This window comes from Corvus moneduloides, chromosome 27 (genome assembly GCF_009650955.1).
Source record: "Corvus moneduloides isolate bCorMon1 chromosome 27, bCorMon1.pri, whole genome shotgun sequence".
NCBI classification, from domain to species: Eukaryota; Metazoa; Chordata; class Aves; order Passeriformes; family Corvidae; genus Corvus; species Corvus moneduloides.
The window spans coordinates 4,790,493-4,816,814 of NC_045502.1; the positions used below are offsets into that span (position 1 = coordinate 4,790,493).

Consider the following 26,322-nt stretch of genomic DNA (forward strand, 5'->3'; position numbering starts at 1 on the left):
CTCAGCCACTGGCCGGCCCAGCAGCCCCATGGCTGTGCCTCTGAGCCCCTCTCCATGAGGCTGGTGGCTTGTGCTGCCCCAAACGCCATGCAGGAGGGAGGTTGTCAGGGGGACTGTCACTCCTGCTTCAGGGGATGGCACCAGAGCCCCCCATGCCCACCCCAGCCCTGCTCCAAGCCCACATCCACACCTGGCTGCCATGAGACCGAGGGCTACAGATCCACAGCAGAGATCTCCTGCCTGCATCACATGGGAGCTGCCATGGGCAAGGATTTCCTCTTAGCACTCACAGTACAAAACATCTTCTTGTAAAGTCACATTCCTCAGGGCCCACTGACAACCCCCATCAGTCCTAAGGTGTGCTGATCCCAGCCTGGCAATTAATGAAAACATCCCACATCTACCAAATTCTCCCAAAGAGAAATAGATGAAAGTTGACTTCCCTGCAAATGTGAATTTATCATTTTGATATGCACTACATAACTGCTACAGAACAGCAAATGCCATCATTCCCTGAGCAGTGACACGAAAATTAATAATAAACACTCATGAAACCTCAAATCTTAAAAATGTTTCTCCATCTAAAACACAAACATAAAAGCTGCGAGTTTGACTATTTCAAGTATTTCAAAATGCTAAATAGCTCATGACAGTCTGCCTTACGTTCCCTTTCGCTGTGGGAGGGAAGTGAGAAAGTCTTACTTTGCTGCAAGAGGCAAAATACAAAGTTAGAAACACTTCAGCACTCCGGCAATGAACTAATGTTTGACTTCTTTCTCACATCCAAAGCTTTTTATTCCAAGCTGGATTTAAATGGCACCCAATTTTTTCCATTGGCACACTCCAGGAACTCAGCATGAGGACAAGAAACTGAGCCTCAACAAGGGAGCACTGAGAAACTCAGTTTTCTTCAGAAGAAATCCCAGAAATCTAGGACTAAGACAGACTCCAGTTGCTGCTGGACAAATCCTTGCACCCAAACCAAAAAGCCATTTACTCAGTCCCTTTTGATGTCCCAAAGCCAGAGCCATTGCCACTTTCCCAGAATGATGCCTGCAGGTCCTCGCACTTGGATTGATGAAGACAGCAGCTATTTCCCCCACAATTCTTTGGTTTGTAACTCATGGTGATGATGGGATGCAAGCTGACAGAGGATGTTGGAAATGACTAGAGGAATTCGTCAGCAATAGTGATGGCATAAAGCCTCTGAGGGCTACAACCTTGTACAGCAGAGCAACAGGAAAGATCACAACTACTTCACTGTCATGATGAGATATCGTTTTTGTGAGAAACCCGACTGTTGGGCCACTTCTTCTCCTGAAAGCACTGGCACAGAATGAGACATTTGTGTTCCATCTGTATGGTAACAGTGAAGGAGAACGTAGATCTCTGCAAGGGGACTAAGAATAGACATGATTTTCTTCAGGACTGATGAGAGAGAAACCCCAGAATATCAAGCAATAGAATATCCTCCCCAGGAGCATCCAGCACGCTCAGGGCTGCGCTTGGTTGGCTCTCAGGACTCGTGAGCAATGGAGTCTCTGAAGCTCTCTCTGAGAGACTTAAAGCTCCCTGGTGCCAGCCACAGAGGACTGGGACAAAAATCCACTGAAAATTGCTGGGTGACTGCAGGAAGCCCAGAAATGCTGTGTCCAAAGCACATATTTCTGAGAACTCCTGGAGAGCAAGGAGGTGCTTATTAATGTATTCCTGAGCTCGGCTTCATCTTCCAGATCAAGTGGCTGTAAGAGCTGATGAGTCCTTGAGTTACTCCTTCCTAGTGATTAGGATGGCTGAAGAGCCCATTACTCCAGAGCACACAGCATGGCTCACTTAGAGCCTTGTGAGGCTGATCTAGATGATTAAAAAGTGAGATAAAAAACACAGTGCAAGGCTGCAGCTCTTAGCAAGCCCTGCCTTGGCCAGGCCCCACAGCTGAAGGGTGAATCCAAACTGTCAACTTACATGGGAATCAGTCCATGTACTATTCTGAGACCCAGCACTCCTGAGAACATCAGCTCACCTGGACTTAACCAGGAATACCAGGGTTTGTGGCAGGTCCTTCGGTGCTCCAGGAGGAGCTGGCAGGTTGCACATGAGGGATGGGGTTCAAGCCCCGGACAAATAAACACCAAACCTGAGTCTCTGCTGCTCTCTGTGCCGTTGCAGCTATGTGCCAGCTGCAGAGAGCAGCCTGAAGAGCCCGACATGAGTGAAAGACCACAATAGCTCATGTGAGAGCCTTCCTCTTGGCGGACCCAGGCGTGGTCCCACAGGTTGCCACGGCTGTACCCTCACCTCCCACAGGACACACTGGTGCCGGAGTGTGTCCAGTTAAACTGAGCAAACCACCACGTAACACAATTCCCCACATTCCCACAAGCAAAGGGGCCAACAGTTCCCAAGCCCACCCTGGCAAAGGACAAATTATATTCTCTGTATCAGCATCTACAGTCTGTGAAGTTAAAAAGGCAACAAAACCACACACACAGGGTGCCAACCCCTGTTATCTAATCACATCTAGGATTTACGTGCTAGGCAGGGTCCAGTATACACAGCTCCATTTGTATTTTGTGCTGAAGGAAGTGCCACTGGCAGCAATTCTGGGTCACATCTGTCTGCAGGACCTCAGCCCAGCAATCCTTCCCAGAGAACGAGGAGTGCTTTGTTTGAACATTCTCTGCTTCCACAACCAAAGAGGAATTTTTTTTCACAGATTATTAGTGGTTTTCAGGGACTTTATGGTTAAGCAAACAATAAGATGGTTAAATTGTCCAATTCCAACATTTGACTTCTTAAATGTGGAAGTTAATAGGGTGCATTACTAGAATCACTGCAGAGGAAAGCACGAAACCCATCTGGGCAAAAATCAAGAAACAATCAATCCAAGGGTTTTTAAAGCCTGGACTTCCTTCTGTGGTAAGAGCAGATGATGCTCTGTACTGTACAGTAACACCAAAGGTTTATTAAACATATTAGCTGAGCTGATAATTAAACTGCTGATAATTAAAGTCAGGCTTGGCTATCTGCACCCACTGGAGACATTGTCTTCCACCGAGAAAACACTTTGGAACTGTGGAACTGGAGATAGGGCTCTCGCACCAGGGCCAGTCCCAGCTGATAAACTCCTACTCTACATAAACAAAGCAGACAATAATGAGCATCAGGAATTTTTAAAGGCTGTTATGACAAAAACACAAATGAATAGCCACTTCTGTCAGCCGCCACCGCTCAGCTGCCTGTGTTGTATCCATTTTCTGCCCGCACACACGGAGCCAGCACCTTGGCCAAGCCCCCTTGGCACAGTGAGCCCACACCACTCTGCACCGGCCCCTCCTGCTCCGCTCGCTGCCTCTGGACCTACCTGTGGCCTTTAATGCTGGTTGTTCCCCTAGCAACAGTTTTAACCTTTTGGCATGGATTTTCCCTTGGTAATGCGATTCCGCCACCACTGCTGAGGTAAAGGACATGTTACATAGTGTGCAGCATTTGTTCTTATCCACTGAGTCACCATCACTGCCCTGGGTGGAGACAAAAACACAGACAAAAAAAAGAGGTGCATAAGCCCACTAAGCACAATCACAGAGAAAGAAGAGAAGAATAGAAGAGAGGAATCTAGGTTGTTAGCCAAGGCCATGGCTGCCAAGTGTTTCCCTTCCTCGTCTCCCCCAGCCTTGCTCCCGTCTCATCCCAGCCCTGTCCAGTTTGGGGACACCTCCAACGCTCCAGCACCTTCGCTCTCGTCTGCACTGGGAGCTCAGCCTGTCACTGTATCCCATACAGCCATGGAGCTCCCGGCACAATCCCGAGCCTTTATTCCTGTTCTCTGGCTGAGGGAGTCACACAGACCCAACACCAGCCGTCCAACACCAACCCTTCCTCCCGATGCACTTTTTTAAGAGACCCCAAAACATCTGGGGGGACAGGACTGGGGGTCACAACCCTCTCTGTAAGTGGGAGAAACAAATGAACCATCTGAAATCACACAGGTCCCTCCAGCAGGATCCAGCACCAGCCCTGGGCAAACCTAACACAGAGTGGACACCTGACCCCCCACTGAAGGTCATTTTCTCCCCCCAAAAAAGGACTATTGGAAAAACGACCGATTTTCATCACTTTTTTCTTGCTGATAACTGTAAATCAAACCTTAGGGAGAAATCTCAAGAGGTGATTAGTACTATTCTGAGTGTAATTTGCACTTCTTTTAAATAGCTTTCTCTCAAGATATTTTATGTCTTCAAAGGGAAATCACTTGAAAGTTAAGAGCAGAGTAGAAAATTTCCAGTATCTATTGATCATCAGTGGCAACATATAAAGAGCCTCCAACAGAGCTCGTTTGAAAAGCTGATACACTTCGTTGTTAATGCACCAGGGTCTCTTCCTCTGCCAGGGCTGCTCTTCAGTGACATTTTTTTCCTTTTCAACCTACTTTCTCAGCTAGACTGCAATTAAAAATAAAAAATTAAAACCCCCTCAAAGAGCCCTCCAATACCTCATGTAGAGTTCAGGGTCCCATTTACACTGACCCACAGTTCACTGTGCAGCTCATCTGGGTTCACCCAAGTCTCTGGATGAGTGTGTCTCTCAATGTGTGGGTAGGAGTTCAGCCACCAGCAGGAGAAGAGCGTCCCCAAACCCTTGGTGGGTCTGCAAGCCCCGCTGCACACGTGTGACAGACCTCTGCTCCCTAACAGCCAGTTTTATACACCAAGTGCCATTTGTTGTAAGTGGGATGCACAAGGTATTTGGGCTCTGCCATTATTAAGCATTTACCAAGGTCTGTATCATCCCTTAGCAGCATCACCTCCCTTCCCTCCTCCACCAACCAAACCCCTGCACAGAGCCAGAGGTGCTCTAGGTTGATCCAGCCCTGAAGGGTAATTATGCCTTCTCATTTGTCAGAGGCTGTTTTACCTGAAACCAAAGAGGCTGGGGGAAGTCAATCCGGGTGTCTTTTGTCACCCGCTGAATGACACCGCGCTGACAGGATCGTGCAGGTGGTGAAATCACACGGCTGCTCACCCAGGATGCCTGAACTGGGGCACAGGGCTCTACACAGGGCAGGTGGCTGCTCCCTGGGGATGTTCTGCACCCATGTGCACCCACCCATCCCTTCTCACCACTGTCCAGCTCCCGGGGCTGAAACAGTGAACAGGCACTAACAGCTCCACTGAGCTTCTGTAAATCTACACGGCAGCTCCTTAACCCTGTGCTGCCAGACCCAGCCAAGGAATATTTCTACATTTTGTTTCTGCAGCTTCCTCCAGCCGATCCTGTCTCGCCAACCTTCACTACAATGCAGCACAAAAGCCACTGGCTTCATACAAACTGAAGCACAACAGAACACATCACTGGCTTGGAGTTAAAGCATCCATCTCCCAGCACTAACATCCCTTCTCTTCCCCCACTCCGTAGCAGTACCGAGCCAGCCTAATTTATAGGGCTTCTTTTTGTAATATTAGAAACTTCAAAACCAGTCTTGTATATTCAACAGAATTAACTTCAGTTATTTGGCTGCCTGTTGACAAGCTGCTAAAAGGCATAATTCTCACTCAGGGCCAGGCACTTGCAGTCCTTTGCTAGATGTTCCTTAAGAAATCCACAGGAAAAGTAAGGATTTTTGTTCCACAGAAACAAATCTGCTGTCTTCATTTCCTAGGTTTTACTAAGAAGAAAAGATAATACAAACCCTAGAACACAGCAATATAAACCACAGCATTAAAGTGCTGCAAAGTAACTTTAAAATTTGAATTAATTTTCAGTGCATGAAGGTGCTGCTGTTAAAGAGCTGCTTTCTGTACTGCTCCATAGGAAATTCCGGACATTTCCATTCTGGAGCCTGTTTTTCTCATGGGACGAGCAAAGAGCAAGTACCAGTTCATGGCTCTCTAAAGCTGAAACACTAAGTCTGGAGCCCCTTAGGCCTGAATATCCTGAGGAACAACCAGCCCTAAATGAAGTGCAAGAGGTGTGACAAGGTCAGCATGTGTCCCACGGCATCCTCTCCAGCAGAAACAGAGCTGCTGGCAGCCTGGAGAGGATGGGGTGACCCAGGATATCCCCCACCTGCCACTGCCCAGACGTGGTTCAGTGAGCATTTAAACCTGTCAGAGAATGAAGTCTTCCATTGCTAATTTCTTTCACTAAACCAATACCTAATGCTTTGGATAGAAACCTCTGGTTGGGTACAAAAGACAGTAAGAATGCTGGCCCTAAAACCAGTCGCTACATCTCAGTCTCAGGGTAGGTGCTGAAGATTTCAGTTGCAGCACATGGTAAAATCTGCCCCAGAAGCATTAAATGCTCTGATTTCCTCATTGCTTGAGGCCAAGCCCTTGGCTCCACCACCCCCAGCACCACTTTGCAGGACACATGTTGCCTCAGCAATAGAATCTAATATCATGCTACCTTCCCTCAAACCATTCATCCTCACTGTTATAAGCCCTTTCCTCTTTAAGGAAGACGAAGCTGGTTAAAGCAATTTACTATCTTACAGTACAAGTAGGACTAGAAGGGATTTGAAGGCTTTCCTCCCACCCCAAAAAAAAAGCACTTCGTATCACATCAGACATTTTCACCATGTCTGTTCTGGTCATAAACAGGGTTAAAAGCAGTGAGAATCAGGATTTAAACCTGATTTACCAATACTGGGACTTAAAGAAATAACTCCTGATTTCAGTAGGGCCCTGATACCTTCTCAGATTACTTTCAGTTGAAATGTCAAGCAGAAATTTAAAATCAAAGGTCAAGACATGAGGTTTTTCCCCTCCTCCACACCAAATTAAACCAATAATGAAGAGCACAACAATCGAGTTGTTATCCATTGGAAAAGTACTTGTATAAGCCTTCTACTTCTCACTCCAAAGGGCTAGTGGGTGTTTTGGGAACGCAGTGTTTTTGCAATCCTCAAACAACAGCCAACCCCTCACTTCGCCTCACAGAAAGGTCAGGAAGCAGATGCTGTTTCCAGTCCCATTGCACAGAGTATCCACAACTCCAGCCACCTCTCCCTCCTGCTGCCACCTGGCAGAAGGACAGGGTGTTAGTTCTGTGGTCAGCAGAACACCAACCCAATGGCATACAGCCATGTAACAGTTTTGATGAAAAAAGGCTAATATTCCCTTTTTAGTTGCAGATACTTCTACAGGAATTTAATTGGTTTTCACAGATTGTTTATAATGCTCATTAAAGTCGCTGTGCCATGGCCTGAGTGACACTGCCGGGATTGGGCACTGCACATGCACGTGGTAGGGGTGTTACTGTGCAGCACTGGAGATGTCCTTAGAGATGTTCTGCTCTCTCTAAATGCAAAGGCTTGTATAATATCTGATCAGCAACAGGCCTACTTTGAGCTGTAAATGTTGGCAGATTTTCCCTGCTATATTTTTATAACACAAATAATTTTAGAATTTAGGTCTGGCCTAGCCTAGCATTCACCTAGAACATGAGGACACGTTAATCCACCCCCACTAGGGCTGCCCTTGGCAAAAGCATCAGCAAGCACAGAATTACATTCCTTCTCCATATTGCCCTTCACAAAAGCAGTGGGAAATAGTTCAACTTTGACTTATTTGAGGTCTGATTGGTTCTCTGTCCTCCATATCCATGCTGAGGTGCACATGCATCCTTGAGAGTGGTCTTGGAAGTTGGGTGAAGGGGTCTGACCCCAGTGACCCAGTGCTGCTCCACACAGAGCAACCACAAAGGCCCTGCCAGCAGCACCCTGGAGTGGCCATCACCCCTCACCTGGAGGCACGAGCTTCCCGCAGGCATCACCCCTATCACCTGCCCCAATTGCTCACCAGCAAACCCAGCCATCACATTGAAATGGAGTAAGCCCTGAGTATTTGCTATCAGCATATTTTTTCCTATGAAAGAACATTCGAATAACTAAAACCACAATTACTGTTGCTGATGTACATAATAATTCTTGTGTAGTTTATTGAAAATTATTTCCAGTTATTCGCATTTCGGCTAATCTAAATGTTACCTCTGGGCACCTGATCATCTGTGGCTGTAACAGAGAGAATGTTGTAGCCCAGAGTCAAAGATTCACAAAGCAGCTGAATAAACAGGGACTTGGATTATACCCACATTTTCTGACCGGAGCTTTTTTGCCGGGCAGCCTCCATCGATGGGGTGAAGCATGTAATAGAGGCGGACTTTGCTGGCATGCTTCCGACTCTGGAATGCAAAAAGAAAAGAAAAAGGAGAACTGAAGTTACAAGGAGCAAGAGGCTCTGTTGCTGTGCTCACTACACCAACCCACAGTCAGATTTCATATCCCCTTGACGTATATATCCAACACCAGGGCAGAAAAGGGGAAAGGATCCGGGCGAGGAGCATTTGCACTTCTCAGAGTTTCCACAGAGCTCTGCACCCAGCTGAAATGAGTTGTGGGATGAAACCTGCCATTAGCAGAAGAAGTGGTCCACCCTGGCCCCTCTCCAAGTCCCGCTGCCTGCAGGCCCTCCAAGACACAGCAAGGATCAGACGGCGAGGGAAGGACAGCATTTGTTATCAGACCATTTCCATGGTCAGATTGAAAGATGGGGGTTACTGAGCTTCAGCCAGAGATACAACAGCATCCTGAGGTGTCAGAGGCACACACACAAACCAAATTCACAGCTCCTATGCTTCTAGAACGATAAAATGTAAGAGGGATAAAAAAATCTCCCATGAGGGAGACACGAGCAGGTTTCACGCTGCCTTTGGGCACAGCTGGAGTTCACTGGCAGGTGGGGTTAGAAGAGACAGGAGATCCCCTGGTGACCCCAGCAGCAGCAGCCAAAGCAAATCCTTGGGACTTGCAAGACTTAAAGGAAGATTTTAAAGCTCCTACAGCAGGAGTACAGACATAAACCTTCAAAACCCTGACTTACATCAGGTCTTGTCTTCCAGCATATGCAGGGGGGAAAAGCCTGCAGCCACAAAGTACCTGCACCCAGCACATGGGCAGCAGACACATGGGGAGCTGCTACCATGCAAATGTTTCCTTTGAATCACCCTTTCCAACTGCCCCACAGAACAACAGTTCTAATGTTATAATTTCAGATCACAGAGCTGCAATTTAAAAATATTAAATTATCATTAGCATGTTCTGGAACATTCTTTTTCCTGTGGTATAAACTTGGAGCTAAATTTGCAGGAAGCTATATTTGTATTCACATGCAGAAATGTGACTGTGCAATAATTTTTTCCACAGAGCAAATCAGTCAAGATAAATAATGTCAAATATCTGTCCCCAGCTTGTCTTCCTGCTGCATTTAGCAAATGTGCCATGGTTAGGGTGAAGTGCAGGAAACCCCAAAGCTCCAGCTACCACATGAGCAACCCAGACAGCAACTGCATAATCAGAAAATGACAAAATGAATGTTTGAAATGCACAGGACAGAGGTGCAACGCCACTCCTGGTGCTTGGCCACAGTCCCAACTTCCTGCCTGAAGCGACGCTTGGCGGGTCCCTCGCACCACACAAGGCCAGTCAAACATATTGTAAAGGCAATGTGGCCAGAGTTTTTCAGCTGAATTTCTTCCCTGAGCATTGACACCCCGCAGAGCAGTCAGCCTCCCTCGAGTCATCCTCCCCATAGTCACGAGGCTCTTCCCTCGGTTGAGTTCATCCAGCACGTCATGATGCCCACGCGCACACAGCCACAGCCTGCTCAGTTTAGAGGGTAAAAAATTTGGGAGGGGTTGCTGGGTGTGTGTAATCTGCAAAGATGTTAAGAGGAATAATTTTTACGATTCTGCTCCGTGGAGCTCAGCTGGACCATAAATGATGCCCAAATGTCAGCGTTAAAAGACAGCGAAGCTTCAGCCTTCTGTAAAACACCTCTCACCTTTCTTGACACATTTGTTTGGATTTGTGAAAGCCAAGACAAAGAAATAACTTATGTTTGGCGTAATTTAAAACTACACAGCTCCTTACGCAACCTTATTATCTTACGGTCATAAAAGCGGAGCTTAAAATCATCCCTGGCCTCCGCACGCATGTGGTGAGCATCTCCTTCCCTCTGAGGAGCAGAGGAAGCACAGCCCATTTGTCATCCATTTTATCTCTGGCATTTTCTACATTTACATGTGTATTTATCATCCCAACACCCCAGCAGGAGCACGGCAGGAGCACAGTGATTATTCTTAGCGTGCTGCTCACAAACAGCACTGCGGGTTATCCTCTCCCTACTGAAAATCTGCAGCTTCAAGGCACAAGGAGGGCAAGTGCCAGACACACGGGGGGCCAAAGGAAGAATCACAAACAGGAGCCAGAAAACTGGGATAAACTGGGATTAGGCCACCTCCAGCCCCCATTTTGATCCATCTCACCACATGCGCAAGCCTCAGGAAAGACAAAACCACATCTGTAAATCCTCAGTCCGGAACGAGCACACTGCCTTGTTGGAAGCACCTCCAACAGCCACCACAACCTCATTTTGGGTGCAATAAGGGTGTTTCTGTGCCCATGAGTATTTCTTTTGTAGCCGTACAAAGTGTTATGCCAAAGGCATTTTTACTTCCCTGTCTAGTGGGAGCAGCACCTTTCAAAGGCACTAAGTCTGGTTTAATACTGCAGGCTTGAAAACCAGCCCTGACCATGCAGGGAGCTCCAACAGAGTCTGTTTTCACACAGCTGCTGCAGAGCTCTGCATTGCAAGCTCATTTGCTACTGTAAGGCTCATCAATAAAAGTAAATAAATGGATCATTTCTATCTCTATCAAATCTACTCTAATACAGAAGATCGTGGCAGAGACAGCAAAGTTCTGGCAATTCAACCCCAAAACATAGAAGGGCAAAGCAGAGCTAAATTGTGCTATGAAATGCAATTTGATATTGCATAAATCAGGTTTTGCAGCACACTCTGCCTGGAGCAAGCAGCGAGAGCAGGCAGTGAAGTCTCTGCGGGAGCAGTGGCAGCTGGCAGGGCCCTGGGAGCTGTGGATGGGGCTGGTTTGGGACATGCAGCCCTGTTGGCCCTGTTTGATGGAGGAGCTTCTCATCCCTTCTCTGTGGATTTACTAACAGCTCTGGGGAGGACTGACCCATCTCCCTTCACACGGCCAGAAGTTGCCAGCTGAGGCATTATAGCCCGGGGCTTGCCAGGTCACACAGACACACAGATCCTCCCTTCCCTGCGTTTGTCCGGGGGTCTGGGAGAGGAGTCCTCTCACCAGCTGCATGAGCTCAGGCACCCCACCACGGCCCCAGAACGGCTCCCACTTCACGTCACTGATTCAAGCTGACCTGGCAGTCTAAAGCACTTTGCTTGTAGAGGGCCTTCTTCCCATCTCCCGTCATCAGGTTCGCATCAACTATCTCTGCAGCTTCCCTCAGGCTGTGCTAGCATATAATCTCATTTCCCAATTCCCCATATATCCCTTCATCAATCCTTGCTCCCTCCTGTGCTGGCAGCTTTATGGTTTTGGGCAGTTTACCTTTCCTCTCCTGCTCCTCCTTCTCTGTGACCTCTTCTCCAGCCAAAGGCCAGGGACCCCCACACTGGAGAGCACGTGGCTGCACCAAGTACCAGCAGAGACACAGGTGCAAGATGAAGGAAGGAACCACCACGGCAGCCCAAATGGCTGCAGCTTCTGTCTGTAATGAATTATTCTTCAGAAGGCCATTGGTTGGGTTTTAATGCTTTTAGCGCACATTGTGTTGATTTTTTTGTGTGCTGGCAATTTCTTAATTAAATTGCCATGCAACATGCAGTCACATGATTATATCAATTTTATTATCTGTATTGGCCCTACTTGTAATCTCATCAAAAGAGAGAAAGTTATTTTGGCTGGCCCAGTTCTCCAAACCTTGAGCAGAAACCCAGTTACATCGTTCTCCAGCCCCTTTCCTGAGCATGCTGTGCCCAGGAGTTGTGCCAAGCTGGATGGCTCTGGCTCCCCGCACGGGACCCCCGGCACTGCCATGCTTGCTTCCTCCTGGAAACTTCCTCCACTTCCCCACACCCACAGAGGGTGAGCAGTGACAGTGCACAGCATGTGGCCAGTGCCCTTCAAGCACCCACTTGTGAATTACTGGACCTGCTGACCTAAACGACATCATTCTGGAATTTGTAATCGCTGCCTAACAACCTTCCAAATTTCTACTGGAATAGAACCAATCTATTCCTTCCTCTATGATATAACAACATCCTCTGCATTTTTTAAATAGACAAGAGAAGTATTTTCAGCAAATGCCTTCCCTTTTCTGCCTCTACTACCCACACAGCAAACACTGTCAAGATCCCTGTGGCTCGCTGCAGAGCTGAACTCCCGGCTGTTATTCCAGACACTGCTGGATGCCAATGTCCTTTTTCTCCCTTTGTAATTTTTGAAAAGCCTCATTTATAATTTATGGTCGTTTCTATCAACTTCCCCTTTTTCCTCCATGAGTTAATTTTTTAAAAAGTGTCTACTCATGCTTTTGCCTTCCTGGGCACACAGATATGTGTCTGCAATTCCCAAGTGCTCAGCTGAATTCTCACCCCCATTAAACCAGCTGCTACAAAGCAACAGGGAGGCACGATATTGGTTTGGACATTGATTTGTTTACACATCAAGGCAACTACTGAGGATCTGTTCAGCCAAGCAACCACTAGCTCCACTTCCTTACATCTGTGATCATTCCACCTGGCTTGCCAGGCTGACTCCAAGTGGAGATCCTGAGCATGAATTTTCTGTCTCAGGAATCACCATTGTGATCTTTAGCTTTACTGCTTCCTATATTGGTTTTGACTGTAGCCAAAGTATCTCTTGTCCAACACACTGCTGGGTGCCCTGTGGAGAGGAAGCAACTCTTCTCAGAGGCTGTTTCCAGAGCAGCATGGCAGGAGCAGCCAGGCTCAGCACCTGGCTCGCGTGGTGCTGCTGCCCACAGACCTGCACTCCACACCCGGGGCTACCACAGACACCTGCTCCTCCCCAAACCCACTGGCAGTCCCTTCTAACATCACTCCCTCACATTCCCTCTGCAGGTGGATCTTACATCTACACTAATGCAACCATGCATTTCCTTCTCCGTTGGTATTAAGGGATTTTTCCAAGCAATGTACCTCCCTGAGCAACCTGATTGAGCTGAAGGTGCTCCTGCTCTTGGCAGGGGTTGGACTAGACCTTTAAAGGTCTCTTCCAACCCAACCCATCCTACGATTCTGTAAACATGTCAAGGGAAAGGGGATGCAGGGACAGAGCGAGCAGGCTGGGAACTTCTGAAACGTGCTCCACACAGCAAGCTAAATTCTCGCTGCTCACCTGCAGCTGCAGCTCAGGTCCCTCATCTCGGACCACACTGCTGCTGGATACCGATGTTCGAGGTGTGGGTGGGCTTCACTGCTGGTACAGCCCCACCATCCCAGTACCAGGTAGGCAACAGAAGAGTTAATGTCTGCTGTGCATGTGAGCTGCCCAGCACCAGCTCCGCAGCATGGCAGCACCAGCAGCAATGCTGTTGCTCCCATTCCATCGTCACTGTCTGAGACAAATCCCTGTTACAGCGCGTCAGTGCCAGTCACTCCTGAGAGCCCGTCAGCCCCGAGCGCACGGGGGCGGGTCTGTCACAACACACGATAAGAACTAAAGACTCTGCTTTCAAACACCAAGAACCCCAATCCAAACATGGGTTGCAAGTTTAAAATATTAAAGACAAGCAAGAGTGAATACCCTGAACAAAGAGGTGCCCTCCTGCGCAGCAGGATCAGGAAGGGAATGCTGCTGCAGGAACTTGCCTCCCGGGGACACTGGCCAGGGTGAGCCAGTGCAACCTTTCTTTGTTTTCATTCCATGTAGCTTTAATGTGACATCCCTTATGCCTCTCCATTACTGCTAACCCTGGGGTCCCATTTTCCCAGTGTGTTTTATGGCTGCTCTGGAAAGGCCTTTTAACTTCAGCTATTTTTAGACAGCAATAGGCCTCTGTGCAGAGGTACCTGGGAAGGGAGCTGTGCACAGGGCTTCATCTGCTCTGCTGTTGCTGCTGTTTAGCAATAGATTTTGACACTGGGAGTGCATTAAAAATAATGTTCAGCCATTAATGTTGACAACAGAGCAGTAACATAGAGCCTTGTAAAGTCCCATCCCATCTCCACTGGTTCCCACAGCCCACCGTGATGCAGCAGCTGCTGCTGCCCTGTGTGCAGGAAGAAAGCTCGAGCCTTGTGCCCTAAAACACTGGCACCCACCTATCTCCCTCATCTGCAATGGGTGGCCACATTTACCTCAACATATTTTAACTGGGGCTGTTACCATGACACAAACTGCCCAGGAATATCCGCAGCAGGCCTGCATGTGCACACAAGAGAACAAAGCAGCACATTCATCATCTCTGCAACACAAATACGCTCTCTTTAGCTTTTTCTCCTCAAGCCAAGGTTCTTCTATCGAACAGCAGCATGATCTGCAGGGTAACAGTAATGTTTGAGCAGCCACCAAAAACCGTGAATACCACAGCAGAGCAGATTCCAGCAGTGGTGGGGACATGGGAATAATGGGTAGGATGTCCCCTCCTCCTTCATCCTCTGAAGGATTTACATGCTACTGCCACCAAAGCAAGACACAACACGGCAGGTGAGCAGCAACAGTGGCAAAACATACGAGAGAGATCATGGCCAGCAAACATCACTTTCCCTTCCATGATCACTGACATCAGAAGAACCTGACACACAACAGCCCTGTGCAGCCTTTATTTTCAGCTAAAGCACATCCTTTCCACTCCTCCATCCTGGAAATGCCTGCAGCATCTCACACAGGGAGCTGGGAGTAGAAACATAACATTCCAGCTCCTTGCTTTCTAGCATAGCATTTATTTTGTTAAATAGAGTATGTGCTCTTGCAGCACATTAATATTTCAGACACAGGATTGCCTTTCTGAGCACACACATCTTGATCCTTAAGGCACTGATGTGCCAATAGTAAACAATGTTTATTATTCCTTCAGACAAGCCATCGCTTCATGCCGTTTGCAGCCAAGGACAGCCCAACTGGAAGCAGATTAACCCCAGCACCACTCCAGCCCGTGCAGACAAGGAGTATTGATGAGGCTGTCGATATCGCTTGCCTGCTTCGCTCTGGAGACAGAGTGAGAAATTCCAAAGCACACTCAGCTCCAGAGAGGAGTCAAAGGGCATGGCACTGGATTTGTTCTCCCCAGTTTCCTCTGCGTTAGAATTTTAATACACTTTGCCGCTGCCCTCCCCTGCTGCTCCACCACAAGCATTCAAGCAGCATTCCCTCATCCCATAAGGTGAGCCGACGCTTGCACGGCCCCCTCCTGGGCTGCTCTTCCTCCAGATCTGGCATCTTCCTTCATTTTAAATGGAAAAGCAAAGCACTATCTGAACACCTGAAGCAATAAAGATTATGGAGAAAATGGAGAAAAGCATTGCAGCAGCTTGAGGAGCAAATGTGGTGATGAAAGTGCAGCTCAGGGTGAAATCTGAGAACAACTTTGTATATGAGGTAATTTTCCTGCAGGATTTTCAAGGGGAAACATGAAAATAAATGGTAACATCTTCCTAATGGCTGTGAACACTTCTACATAGAGATGAGGACTCAGAGCTGACTAAGAAACCTTAGCTCTCTTTGTTTTAGCTTTTTAATTTACAGAGCAGGTCACCAAAGTGATTAATACAACCTCTCCCAAAGACAGAGTTGGAAGGAAGTGTTCAATTATAGGTGATCCAGAGAGAATCCAGCAGCAAAGAGGCTTCCAGCTCCAGAGGGAGGAAAGATGCAGAGATACAGAAAAGAAAAAATCAATTTCTGGGGCACAGACTTCCAATGGCACTGCAGCAAGTGCGGCACACTGTCGCCCCTTGCAACTGACAGTGGAGCACGAGGTGGGAAATACCCTCCCCGCACTGGCCATCACCCCATGTCTGGCCACCACCCCCCTGGCACCCAGCCACCACCTGCAGCGTGTGGATTCTTCATCCAAACAGCCACCCTGCTCCCTTTTGTTCCCTCCAAGGAGGAGAGGGTGGGTAGCCAGGGTACCTCAGGGACACTCGGCATGTCACAGCAGCACCGTGAATGTCACCCAGGGACTCAGGCATCCGTACTTCACTGCTTTATTCCAGAAGCAGAAACGGGAAGAGAGTTTTCTGATACTTCAGGGGACAAATTAAGATATTAATTTGCTTTAAGAATTAAAATATGCAAATGCACAGTCTTTTGGGCATCAACACCAACCAGTAATATTTGTCTCATCTCCTACTCACGGCTGCACAAAAGCTGCCCAGCATCACCCCCTTGAGACACTCGACACCGCAGTGTGCATTGAGCTCGTTAAGGCATTTCCTCATTCAGGAACGTCATTACAAGTCAATATCCCAAGGCAGCTACTGGGCTCAGCTCTGTCCTAGGGTGAACCCTGGAGAGGAGGGCAGGACCTGGCAGTTTCACCAGGATGGGAAGGAGAGCCGGGGCGCATCAGACACATCAGACAAAGCCAGAAACACAGTTGCACAAAGCACATGTAAAAAAGGCAGTATTTGCTGTATGTCAAGTCAGAAGCAAAAATATGCTGCAAACACTCTGATCCTTTTGCCATTTTTCCACTACACTTGCCCTTGGAAATAATATCGCTTAATACTGCGTGACTGACATAAAATCATTTTTTATTCCTGGCAAAGTAGCACAGAAGGAAAGTTATTGGTTGGTGATTTGGAGAAGGAGATGAGACAGCGATTGGAACTGACTATTCCTGTTTGGCAAGATAAAAACGTCCCCCTTTCATAGGCTGTTTCCCTCTATTTTCTTACAGAGAAATGTCTTATTTTGCATGCACAGAGAGCCAAGATCCCAGTCTCTGGCACACAGGCTGTAGAGCTCACTTGACTGCGCTAGCAAGGCAGTGGATCAATTCCCTTTCTCTCCAGGCTCGCTCAGGAAGGATAAGGATGCTGCTGACCAAAACAAACCCAGACAGAGCCCTGGCACCCACCATCCCCGGCTGCACCATCACCAAGGGTCCTCAGCGCCCATGGGAAGCTGGGGTGACCACCCCCAGGACTCCTGAAAACTGATTTGCAGAAAATTTAGTCTTCTGAAGTTGATACTTCCTTTATGAAAAGAATCAGTTTTTAACTATAGAACACTTTTTAAAAGTAAGAAGGAAAAAAAAGAAAGGTGTGAAAATGGTGACCAGCTACTTTGATAATTAGAAAGAAGCAGTGAATTTTACACTCTTACTATTAACTAATGGCCTGCAGCAAGGGCTGGCAGCCTCAGGCAGGATGGAGCCCCCAGCTTCACCTCCCCAGAAAACCTCAGGGGATGTTTTTAGCCTCTCACCGTGCCTGGGGGCTCTTGGGACCAGGGTCCCAGAAGGTTACCAGGAGAATGAGCATCATGCTCAGGAGTAGTGACCAGAACAGATGCCCTAAAGGGACACTGCTCCCTGTCGAGAGCAGCAAAGTGTGGCACAGCCACGGGGCAGGGGCACTCCCAGCCTATGGGCCACCAGAGGGGATCCTAACTAGCCTTTACAGCTCACTCACTCCATGCCTCTGCTCTGTGTTATGCAACCCACCAGCAAGGCTTGGAAATGACATTATTGTGCCGAACGTCTACAGCGTCTGCTGGGATTTCACAGCGGATGACAAACGAGCACAACACCTCGTACTAAAATATACAACAGAAAACAGTGTTGTTTTCCACATTTCAAAAACATCTGCTATGAATTAATGATTCAGCTCATACCTACAATGACAGGCGCAGAGGAGGCAAGATTGGCTGAGCACCCTGTGGCTCACCAGGCGCTGCTCCTCTTTCTGCAGCAATGCTCCTGCCTCCTGTAGACAAAATTTGGCATCTGCAGTGCCCAGTATCAAGATCCAGAAGGTGTCCCTAAAACTGCAGCCTTCAGCTTCACAGAGTTGCCAGGGTTCCCTGCTGCACACAGAGGGCAGCCAGAGGAGCAGCTACAGAGGAGCTCCTGAGAAATTCACCAAAACAGACATGTAAAGTGCCCTACAAGCAAATGTGCATTCTTGTTCCCATTGTTAATTAATGCAGCACAGTATCCTCAGATCATGTACATTAAGCTTCCCGTACATTCTCCACTGGCCACACACGTCTCCCTCGTGTATCAATTGCAAAACGCTCGAGTCAAGCAAATGCTTGGGGTAAGTTCATCTTCTAGGTCCCTGTGCACAAACTCTGCACCTGTTGGAACTTTGCAGACACTGATAGTCTCCGTGCAACCAAAACCAGGAGCAAAACACACCTCACATGAGTGCAGAAGTCCCTCACCCCCCGGCTTGTCACACAGAATCACAGAACCATTTAGGTTGGAGAAGATCTCCAAGACCATCAAATCAAACCAATTATTCCATATTATCTCCATATTATATATGATGACTATACAGAATTAATATATTCTCTATATATACACACTACGTAATATAGATAATGCAGACATGCATCACTTCTGGAGTCCTCCAGGACAGGCTGGACCATCTCACATGCCCCCAGGGGAGGACAGTCCCTCGTGCACAGCCACCACACAGTGATCCTGCACCTCTTCTGCAGCTGAACCTGAAAATCTCCGTTCTCCCATCGGGTGAACACCAAGAGTCCCTCACTGTGGCAGGATCTACACCCAGGTAGTGGGTTTCCTTTCCTGAAGGATTTTACAGCACCATACCCCTCCATAATTTCCTCCTTGTTTAATAGAAATGTATGTAAGTTTGTTTTGAGATATGCAGTGCTGTTAATTGCTGTTCTAACATGTCTCTAATAATCCATCCTTTCTAATTATTCATTGCTTGCTACCTCTTAAGTGCTTAAATACATCCACAAATTCTAATCTATTCTCTGCACAATCAGCGATTCCTACTCAGCAAACCACAGTGCAGCACATTTAATACAACCTGAGCTTGTTTTGCTGCACTCTTAATTGCTGTCCTTGCTAACTGTGTTTCTTTCAGTCCTGATCAAATTGCAGGCTGACTTGGCAAAAACAGAAGAAAAAGCCAGACACACAGCAGACACCGCTGCAGTGACATCACTGACAGAGCAAGATGCCACCAGTAAAAACAGTTCTTCGAATCCTGAGTCTTCAGAGCAGAACTGCAATGGTGGAGGGACAGACCAAGAACATCCTACCTCATAATGGGCCACGCGCTGGGACTCAGAGATCAGCTGAGCACTGCACACCTTGCAGTAACTTTCAGTGAACAATTCCTGGTCGATGTCAGAGGATTTCATCTGTTCATGGCAGAGAGAAGAGACAAGAAGCAGAGTCAGTTACAGAAAGCAGGCAGATGTGTCTGACAAGGCTCCTACAGAGCCAAGGGCAAGGCAACACTTGAGCCGAGCAGTTCTTGTCACCATGAGGGAATGAAACCAATGTTATACAGGTGCAAATGTGACACACAGACAGTCCCCACCACATCCCCAATACCTCCCATTCAGAGTCCCCAGGTTAATGCACCAAGAGCCCATGTCAAGCGTTTATGCCTCACCCTGGGCAGTTCCTGGGCACTGCTGGGGACCAGAGTGTGCCCCCTTCTCTGCTGCAGTGGAAGCAGTCGGACACAAGAGGCCAGGTGTGCCCAAGCAACACCCGTCCTCTGAATGCCTTCGGCCACAGATGCAGCACAGGTTCCATGGCATGGCTGTCCTGCCATGACATCCATCTGTGAGCTACTTGGGAACGGCTGTTCTTCATTACCTTTCCTATCTAGAAACATCATGCACAGAACCAGCTGTAGCAGAGATCACCCATGGCTCAAAACATGCTCTTATGTTACACAACATAAAAGAGCTTATAAAGACTTTTATAGAGAAGGCAAACAGCATCACAACCTAGAGGAAGGTGGTTTTAAGCTGGAAGAGCACTCTTCTGTATTTCTCAATTTAGATGTGGAAGAAAATTGTTTGGATGATTTACTGGGCTGTGCTGTTCTCCAGAAGCTGGTTAAATATTTATGTGTTCCCCAGAACTTTCTATGAGGACACTTGCACCTTTAAAACCAACTTGTTGAGCGCCCTGATTCACAGGAACACGTTGCTCCTCTGTTCGTAGCCTCCTCCTTGTGCCACTGCAGGTATACAGCTCTGAACTCACAATCAAGGGGTGTATCAGGAAGGTTGAGGCTTAAAACAGACTGAACCCAAGCAGAGCCAGAAAACAACAGAAGCAGCTACATAGGGAGAATATTTAAAACCAATCCCTATGCAAAGAGGGAAAAGAGAGGCTAGTGCCTTCTAATGCCAAGATAAAATCTATTCATTCACAATCAAAGCAAACCTGAACATAATGAAGACTGATAACATAGGTTTTATAGAGTTCATTCCACTGATTGGGAAGAAAAATAACATGGAAATGAACAGGCTATGAGATCTCATTAGCAGACAAAGTCGGGTGGAGAAAGGCTGGTCAGTGCCGGGCTGTGCAGCGGAGCTGGACGTGGTTGTGCCAAATCCCCAGTGTCCTGCCATCCCACCGTTACTGTGGTCCCTGCATATTTGATGAAAACAAGCAGCTGAGCTGACACCAGAAACTGCCAGCCTGGAGAGACCAGCCGGCCCGAGCTTCAGGAAAGGTTTGCTCAGGTGTTCTGGTTTACCAGACAAAAGACAAATCTCAAAGCTCCTCTGCTGCTGCGCTTGCTCTTTGTTTGATTCTGCAAAGACATTTGCTTGTTTTCTCTTGCTATCTGCCTAGTTTTAATCTTCATTTACTCTGTCCAGAGAGATATTGCATTGAGAAACTTTCAAAGACACCAAAAGACCCTTTTAGGAATACAAGAAGTGTTGCAAAATTGCATCAGAGGCAAAACAAAGTGGGAGGAAGAAATCTCACTTAACTTCAACAGATTGACACAAAGCAAACCAAAGAATCTCATTAAACCTCAATCCAGCAACCAAGCCAGAGACAGGTAACATCACCTTCATTTGCATGCAGCCTGCAATGCTAGTACAAACCCTCACTGCAAAAATCAGAGTAAATCAAAAGCTTCTCAGTATTAGTTCAGCATTCTGTGCTCTGGTAACAGAGTCTAAGTCTATTGTCCTTAAATGGAATCATCTGTCCCCCTTTATAGCGGCAGGGGCTGAACAGGCTTATCCAGGAACTGGATCTCAGGCATTTTCTCTAAGCAGTAAGTTCTGATACAGGTGTGGGATGTGTTTCCCTCGATATCACAGGTTGAGCACCAGGAGAACATGGTGGTTCTGCTGATGATGTGACCGTTGTGTACCACGATCCATGTGTAAATATTCGAGTTACCTAATGTAAGTCTCTCTGGAATAGGAGACCCTCACATAATTCACCCAGAGCACAGTTACACATGACAGAAGCTCCCGCTCTCCTGCCTTGCTCCCAAATCCTGGTGCACCTTCCCTGCCGCTCTGCCTGGCATCACTTGAGCATCTCAGTGAGGCACAGCTCCTAGCTGCCTCCATCCCACTCTGTGGAGGACAGCCTGGCACTGGCTTGCTCTGACCCCCCCAAGCAGTTCCTCGGATCCCAGTGCTGCCTCCAAACTGCCACACTCCCGTGGAACCGCTGGCGGAAGGATGGGGTGACCCTTCTCTCCCAGGGCAGTTCAGGGACCAGCTCTCTTCGCTTGGCTTCAAGCACTGGATGCACAGGTGAGCAGCAGCAGATCCTGGTTACCTGAAATCTCCCTGTGCCACCGGGAGGCACAGCAAGCCTGGGATTGACAGAGCCTGCAGCATGGCAGGGTCCCCTTGTCCAGGTGCAGAAATGTAACCGGGTGTCCTCATGCCTGGGATCCTGGCAGAGGGTTTCACTGTTGCTTTTTTCAGGCATTGCTTTTTCACCGTGATGAAAAGGACAGCAAGGCAGAGCAGAAAGGAATAGGGATTAGGAAGAACAAAAGAACAAATGGAAGCAATGCCTCCTTCACACTTTTGCATGAATATATTAGGCTAAACTGCTATGAGGATTCAAGCATATGTAACCTTGGCTACTTAAAATCATTAGAAAGCTCTGGTAACAATAATTGCTCTAGGCAAAATTAAATTTTGACAAAAAATAAGATTCACCTTAGCAAGGAAGATTTCCACACAAGCAATCCACTACCAGCACCCATTTATAGAAATCACCCTTGCATAATTGCCACTGAAACCAAGACAGAACAAGTTTAAACTCAAGCACGAGTCACTGACTTGAGAAAACAGACAATTACCTGTCCCACAGAAATGCAACAGAGGAGCAAAAGTCTCTTCCCCTCCGCAGCAGCCGCCAAAGGATGTCCAGATAACACGCAGTGAAATGAATGCATGAACATGCCCCTCTCCACCACCCAGGTTTTAAAGCTGCCACAGTCCCCAGGATGGCACCGGCTGGTCTTGCACCAAGACCACAGGGAAGGTCCAGGGCTGGTATTTGGGGATCTGCACAGGAGCCCTGTTGCATGCAAGAACCAAATGTCTGCTTCCTACAAAGGGATTGGTACAGAGGTGCCACGGCCACAGCAAAGCTGGATGATGGGTTCTCTCTCAGAGCTGCAAGGGCTCCCCTCTGTAGCAAGAGGCAGACTCTAGACAAGAAACCCTGGGAAAAAGAACACAGCTTTGTGATGCGAGTGCCCGGCCTAAAACCAGCACTTCTTCCTCTCCAGAAAAGCTCCCTTCCCTGTTTCTGTCTCATCTCAGAAACCCTTTGCAGTACTCTTCTGTGGGTTAATCCGAGCAGTGATTTATTAACTTCTTCTGCCTGCAAGTGTGATAAAGGGAGTTCATAAGCAATTAATATTCATGTATTTCTAATCACTTAATACCACTGTGACTCTCCCTGCCGACACATGCCTAACTACTCCAGGACTGACCAGCCCTCAGCTGACCTCACCACACAGCCCATCTGTCAAAATGCAGCACAGAAGGGAGGGGTTTCCCTGCCACCAGCCATCGGCATGTCCTTGGCTGTGAGGGACACTCAAGGACAACCGCAGGTGCTGAGCAGGGTGGGACATGTCCCTGAACACTCTGAGAGACTTTTCTTCCCGAGAACTGAAGAATTAACACGGGGTTCATAACCTTGTCACCTGGACACAAACTGTCATGCTGAGCAGAAGCATTTGGTCTGCACACCAAGGTATAAATATCTGAAACTCCTAGTGTCCTCCTCCTCAGGTGGGGACATGACAGGGCCTCTACCAAAAATGCCAATTGCTTTGTCTCTTTCAGTGGGGTTTATTATGGCCTCCTGTGCCACACTCCAGTACCAAGTCCCCTCCCTGCTCCAGATCCATGGCCTCTGCACATGTCAGCTCAGGCTCATTGTGTCATAGGAGACCTCGTTTGCAAAACCTTGTGCCATATGGTTGGGATTCTTCTCAGCAGTTTCAGAGACTGTAACAGCTCAATGAAAATCAGTTTGATCAGACTGACTCCGGTTTTTGGCAATGTCCAGAAAGGTGCTAAGCTGCACTAAATTTTAGAGGATAGCAACCCATAATTGACATCAGAAACATATGCAAAGTCCAATTCCTTTCTAAGGAAATGCTTTGCACCACCTGAATCCCACCAGATGCGGTGACGTGCTGAATGTGTCCCTGCCACACAGGCGAGTGGTGGAAGTGCCCCTGCAGTAAGTGCTTTTGGGATCCAGACCCAGTAAATGGCTCCAGGACCTCAGTCAGGGCTGGAGCTCCAGCAGCAGGTGCAGGTTGCTGCTGCTGCCATTTGCTACTGCCACAGCACTTGGGCCCTGCTCTCACAGCAGCAGCAGGAGCTCCTAGCAATGCCAGCAAACACTTCCCATCACGTTTCTGATAAATGCTGCTGTAATCTCCTTTCCAGCAATCCTCCCTTAGCAAGACACTTCTATTTTTACTGTTACATACCCTATTCTCAAGTTCATTGCCCATTTTTCAAGCAATGAGCTCAGTGAATAGTGAAAGAAGTTTTTTATTAATGGGAAATTCAAAACTGGTAGCAACAGTTCCAGAGTACATGACAAACACGAACAAGATAGAGTCTTTTTAATTCCAAGTTTCACCTTTTGCATCACTTCACAGACCACCCTTGGTGGTGTTCCCTGCCAATTATTTCTATATTTCAACAATAAGCAGAAACTCATGAAAATCCTGGGAAGCTTCAGATGACTTCATGTCACTGCAGGGCAGGAGTTTGAACATCCAGCACCAGCCCTCACCTGACCAGCCAGCAGCAGACAACCCACAGCTCTTCCAAAGGTTCCTCCTGTGCTGCTCACAAACCCTGTCAACTCGGAGCACCCGCTCAGGAGGGGAAGCGTTCAATGGGGACAACACAGGAAGAGCCTAAATCTGAGACTGGAGCCAAGACCCTGGTTAACTGCTGTCTGAACTCTACAGCACGCGCCTCAGGACACACGTAGAAGGTACCAGCAGACATCCTGGGAGTTGCTGACTTGGCTGCTGCAGGTGCAGAGCCACACACCCAACCTCTTCCTTGCCCTGCACTAGGGCTGCCCTGGGGAGGGCTCATGGAAACACAGAATAGTTGAAGTGCCTTTCCTGGAGTCTGCTCCCCAAGGTGCTCGGTCCATCACCTGTTGGTTGCAGGGCACCAGGAATTCCTGTACACTTTCCTGTTTTCTATTGCCCAATCAAAGACAAGGAGTCCCACAGGAAATACCAGATTCAGCAACTTGTTTTTTTCCAGTCAAGAGGAAAGAAAAAAATTGTGGTCCCTTATCTGATTTACTCTTGAAGGCCTATAATCACCTTTTCCAAAATTAACAGCTTCTGAAATCTCCGTATTGGAGCACAAGAGAAGCGGCAACTGAGCACATGCACAAACGCCAAATGCAAACAAGTCAAAAATTAAATGTCCTGATTTTCATGTTATGAATTATTTGTGGCTTTTGCTGCTGTCACTCTCCCGTGGATTAACATCTCGTGTAACACCTCCTGTTTTCGTCTGTTGTTTAATTTGTCTTGCAATAAAAAGAAAAAAAGCCTTTACTAATAATTAATGTGCTTTGAGCAACTCTGTCACTGCACTTACATCGAGGCATCTGAAGAAATGCAAAACTGCCTTTTGAAGTGCCTGATTTCCCAGCACAACAAGACAATGGCTGAGCCTGTTCCATGAGTGCAATTCTCCTCCTGCTTTTATTGCCTTGAGACAGTCTGGGTGCTGGAGGCCATGGCAGCCAGGACCTGGGCTGGGATGAGGCAGACCAGGGCAATTCTGTGCTGCTGGCTCTCCCTGGCAGCCACAGACAGGACAGAACAACCCATCCCATGGTGACAGGACTCTCTGCAGCCCACTCTGAGCTGATGCAAGAGCCCAAATTCACAACCATGGGATCTGCAGACTCAGCCTGTACCAGCTCCTGAATTTCCTTGCTGTCCCTCCATAGTCCCAGAGAGGTGGAGCAAGGGCCCGTAACGGATAATGCCGTGTCCCTACCCACAAAGAGCTCCCTACGAGCCACATCTCCAGAGGATGTGTGTGCTATTTTCAGTTTTTCCCATTCTCCTCCCAAATCAAAGATGTTCCGTGTCCCTCCAGCTGTGCTGCACATCTGCCATCTCTACCATGCTTCACCTTCCCTGCAGTTCTTGTTTGGTTTGGGGTTTATTCCAACTCCCTCCATTCCCTAAATCCTCTACAGAGTCAATTTGCTTCACTTCTGCACTGAGCCTTTGATGCATTTTGACACGCTTTATTGGAGCCTTGAAAATCAGAACAAGATTGTGTGTGGCATGAGCTGGGGAGCAGGAGAGATCCTGCACGTGGCTGCTGCATGTGTCAGCACAGAGAAGAGAGGTTGTGGAGAACAACAAGGGGGAGACAGAGCCTCAGTGCAGATGAGGCTCAGCCTCAGCACCCCAAATGCCTAACTTCACACAATTTCCCCCAGTGTAAGCAGGCAAGTTGCTCATTTACCAGGGTTGACTTCTTGATAGAAGTGCCCAAGGCGCCAGGCTGGACAGGACTTGGAGAAACCTGGGCTAGTGAAAGGTGTCCCTGCCCATGGCAGGGAACTGGAACAAGGTGATCTTTAAGGTCTTTTCTAACCCAAACCATTCTGGGATTCTGTGCTTGCCAGGAGTAAGAAAGGTACAGTCACACATCAACAGTGCCCTCTCAATGGATGGAGATGGTGTTTTTGAAAAGAGCCTCTCAGCTTTCATGCCACTGTGGGGAGGAAATTGCCAGAGATGTCTCACTGAATTCCCAAGACTCACGAGCTCTGGGCTAGAGGGAAAGCTGCCAGATGTTCCCATCTCCTCACCTGATCATCAAGGTACCCTTTATATAAATAGAACCAAGAAAGAAAACAGCCTGATGAACACATCAGGAAAAGCAGTGCTCTCTGGCAGAGGGAAGCCAGGAGAGACAGGCAATGTCCTCCAGGCAGAA

At 47.9% G+C, this 26,322-nt stretch overlaps 1 protein-coding gene across 2 annotated transcripts in view; it reads right to left on the reverse strand.

Moving 5' to 3' along the window:
- The window catches only part of ZMAT4 (zinc finger matrin-type 4), a 48,139-nt gene that overhangs the window by 12,970 nt on the left and 8,847 nt on the right, over positions 1-26,322 (reverse strand). The window contains exons 2-4 of one of the 2 annotated variants that reach the window (XM_032092126.1): positions 19,099-19,200; positions 8,095-8,184; positions 3,365-3,521 (exon numbers count right to left, since the gene is read on the reverse strand). In XM_032092126.1, the coding sequence (XP_031948017.1) occupies positions 3,365-3,521; positions 8,095-8,184; positions 19,099-19,200 (349 nt within the window). The remainder of the gene's footprint in view (positions 1-3,364; positions 3,522-8,094; positions 8,185-19,098; positions 19,201-26,322) is intronic. The other variant, XM_032092128.1, reaches the window with a different exon arrangement.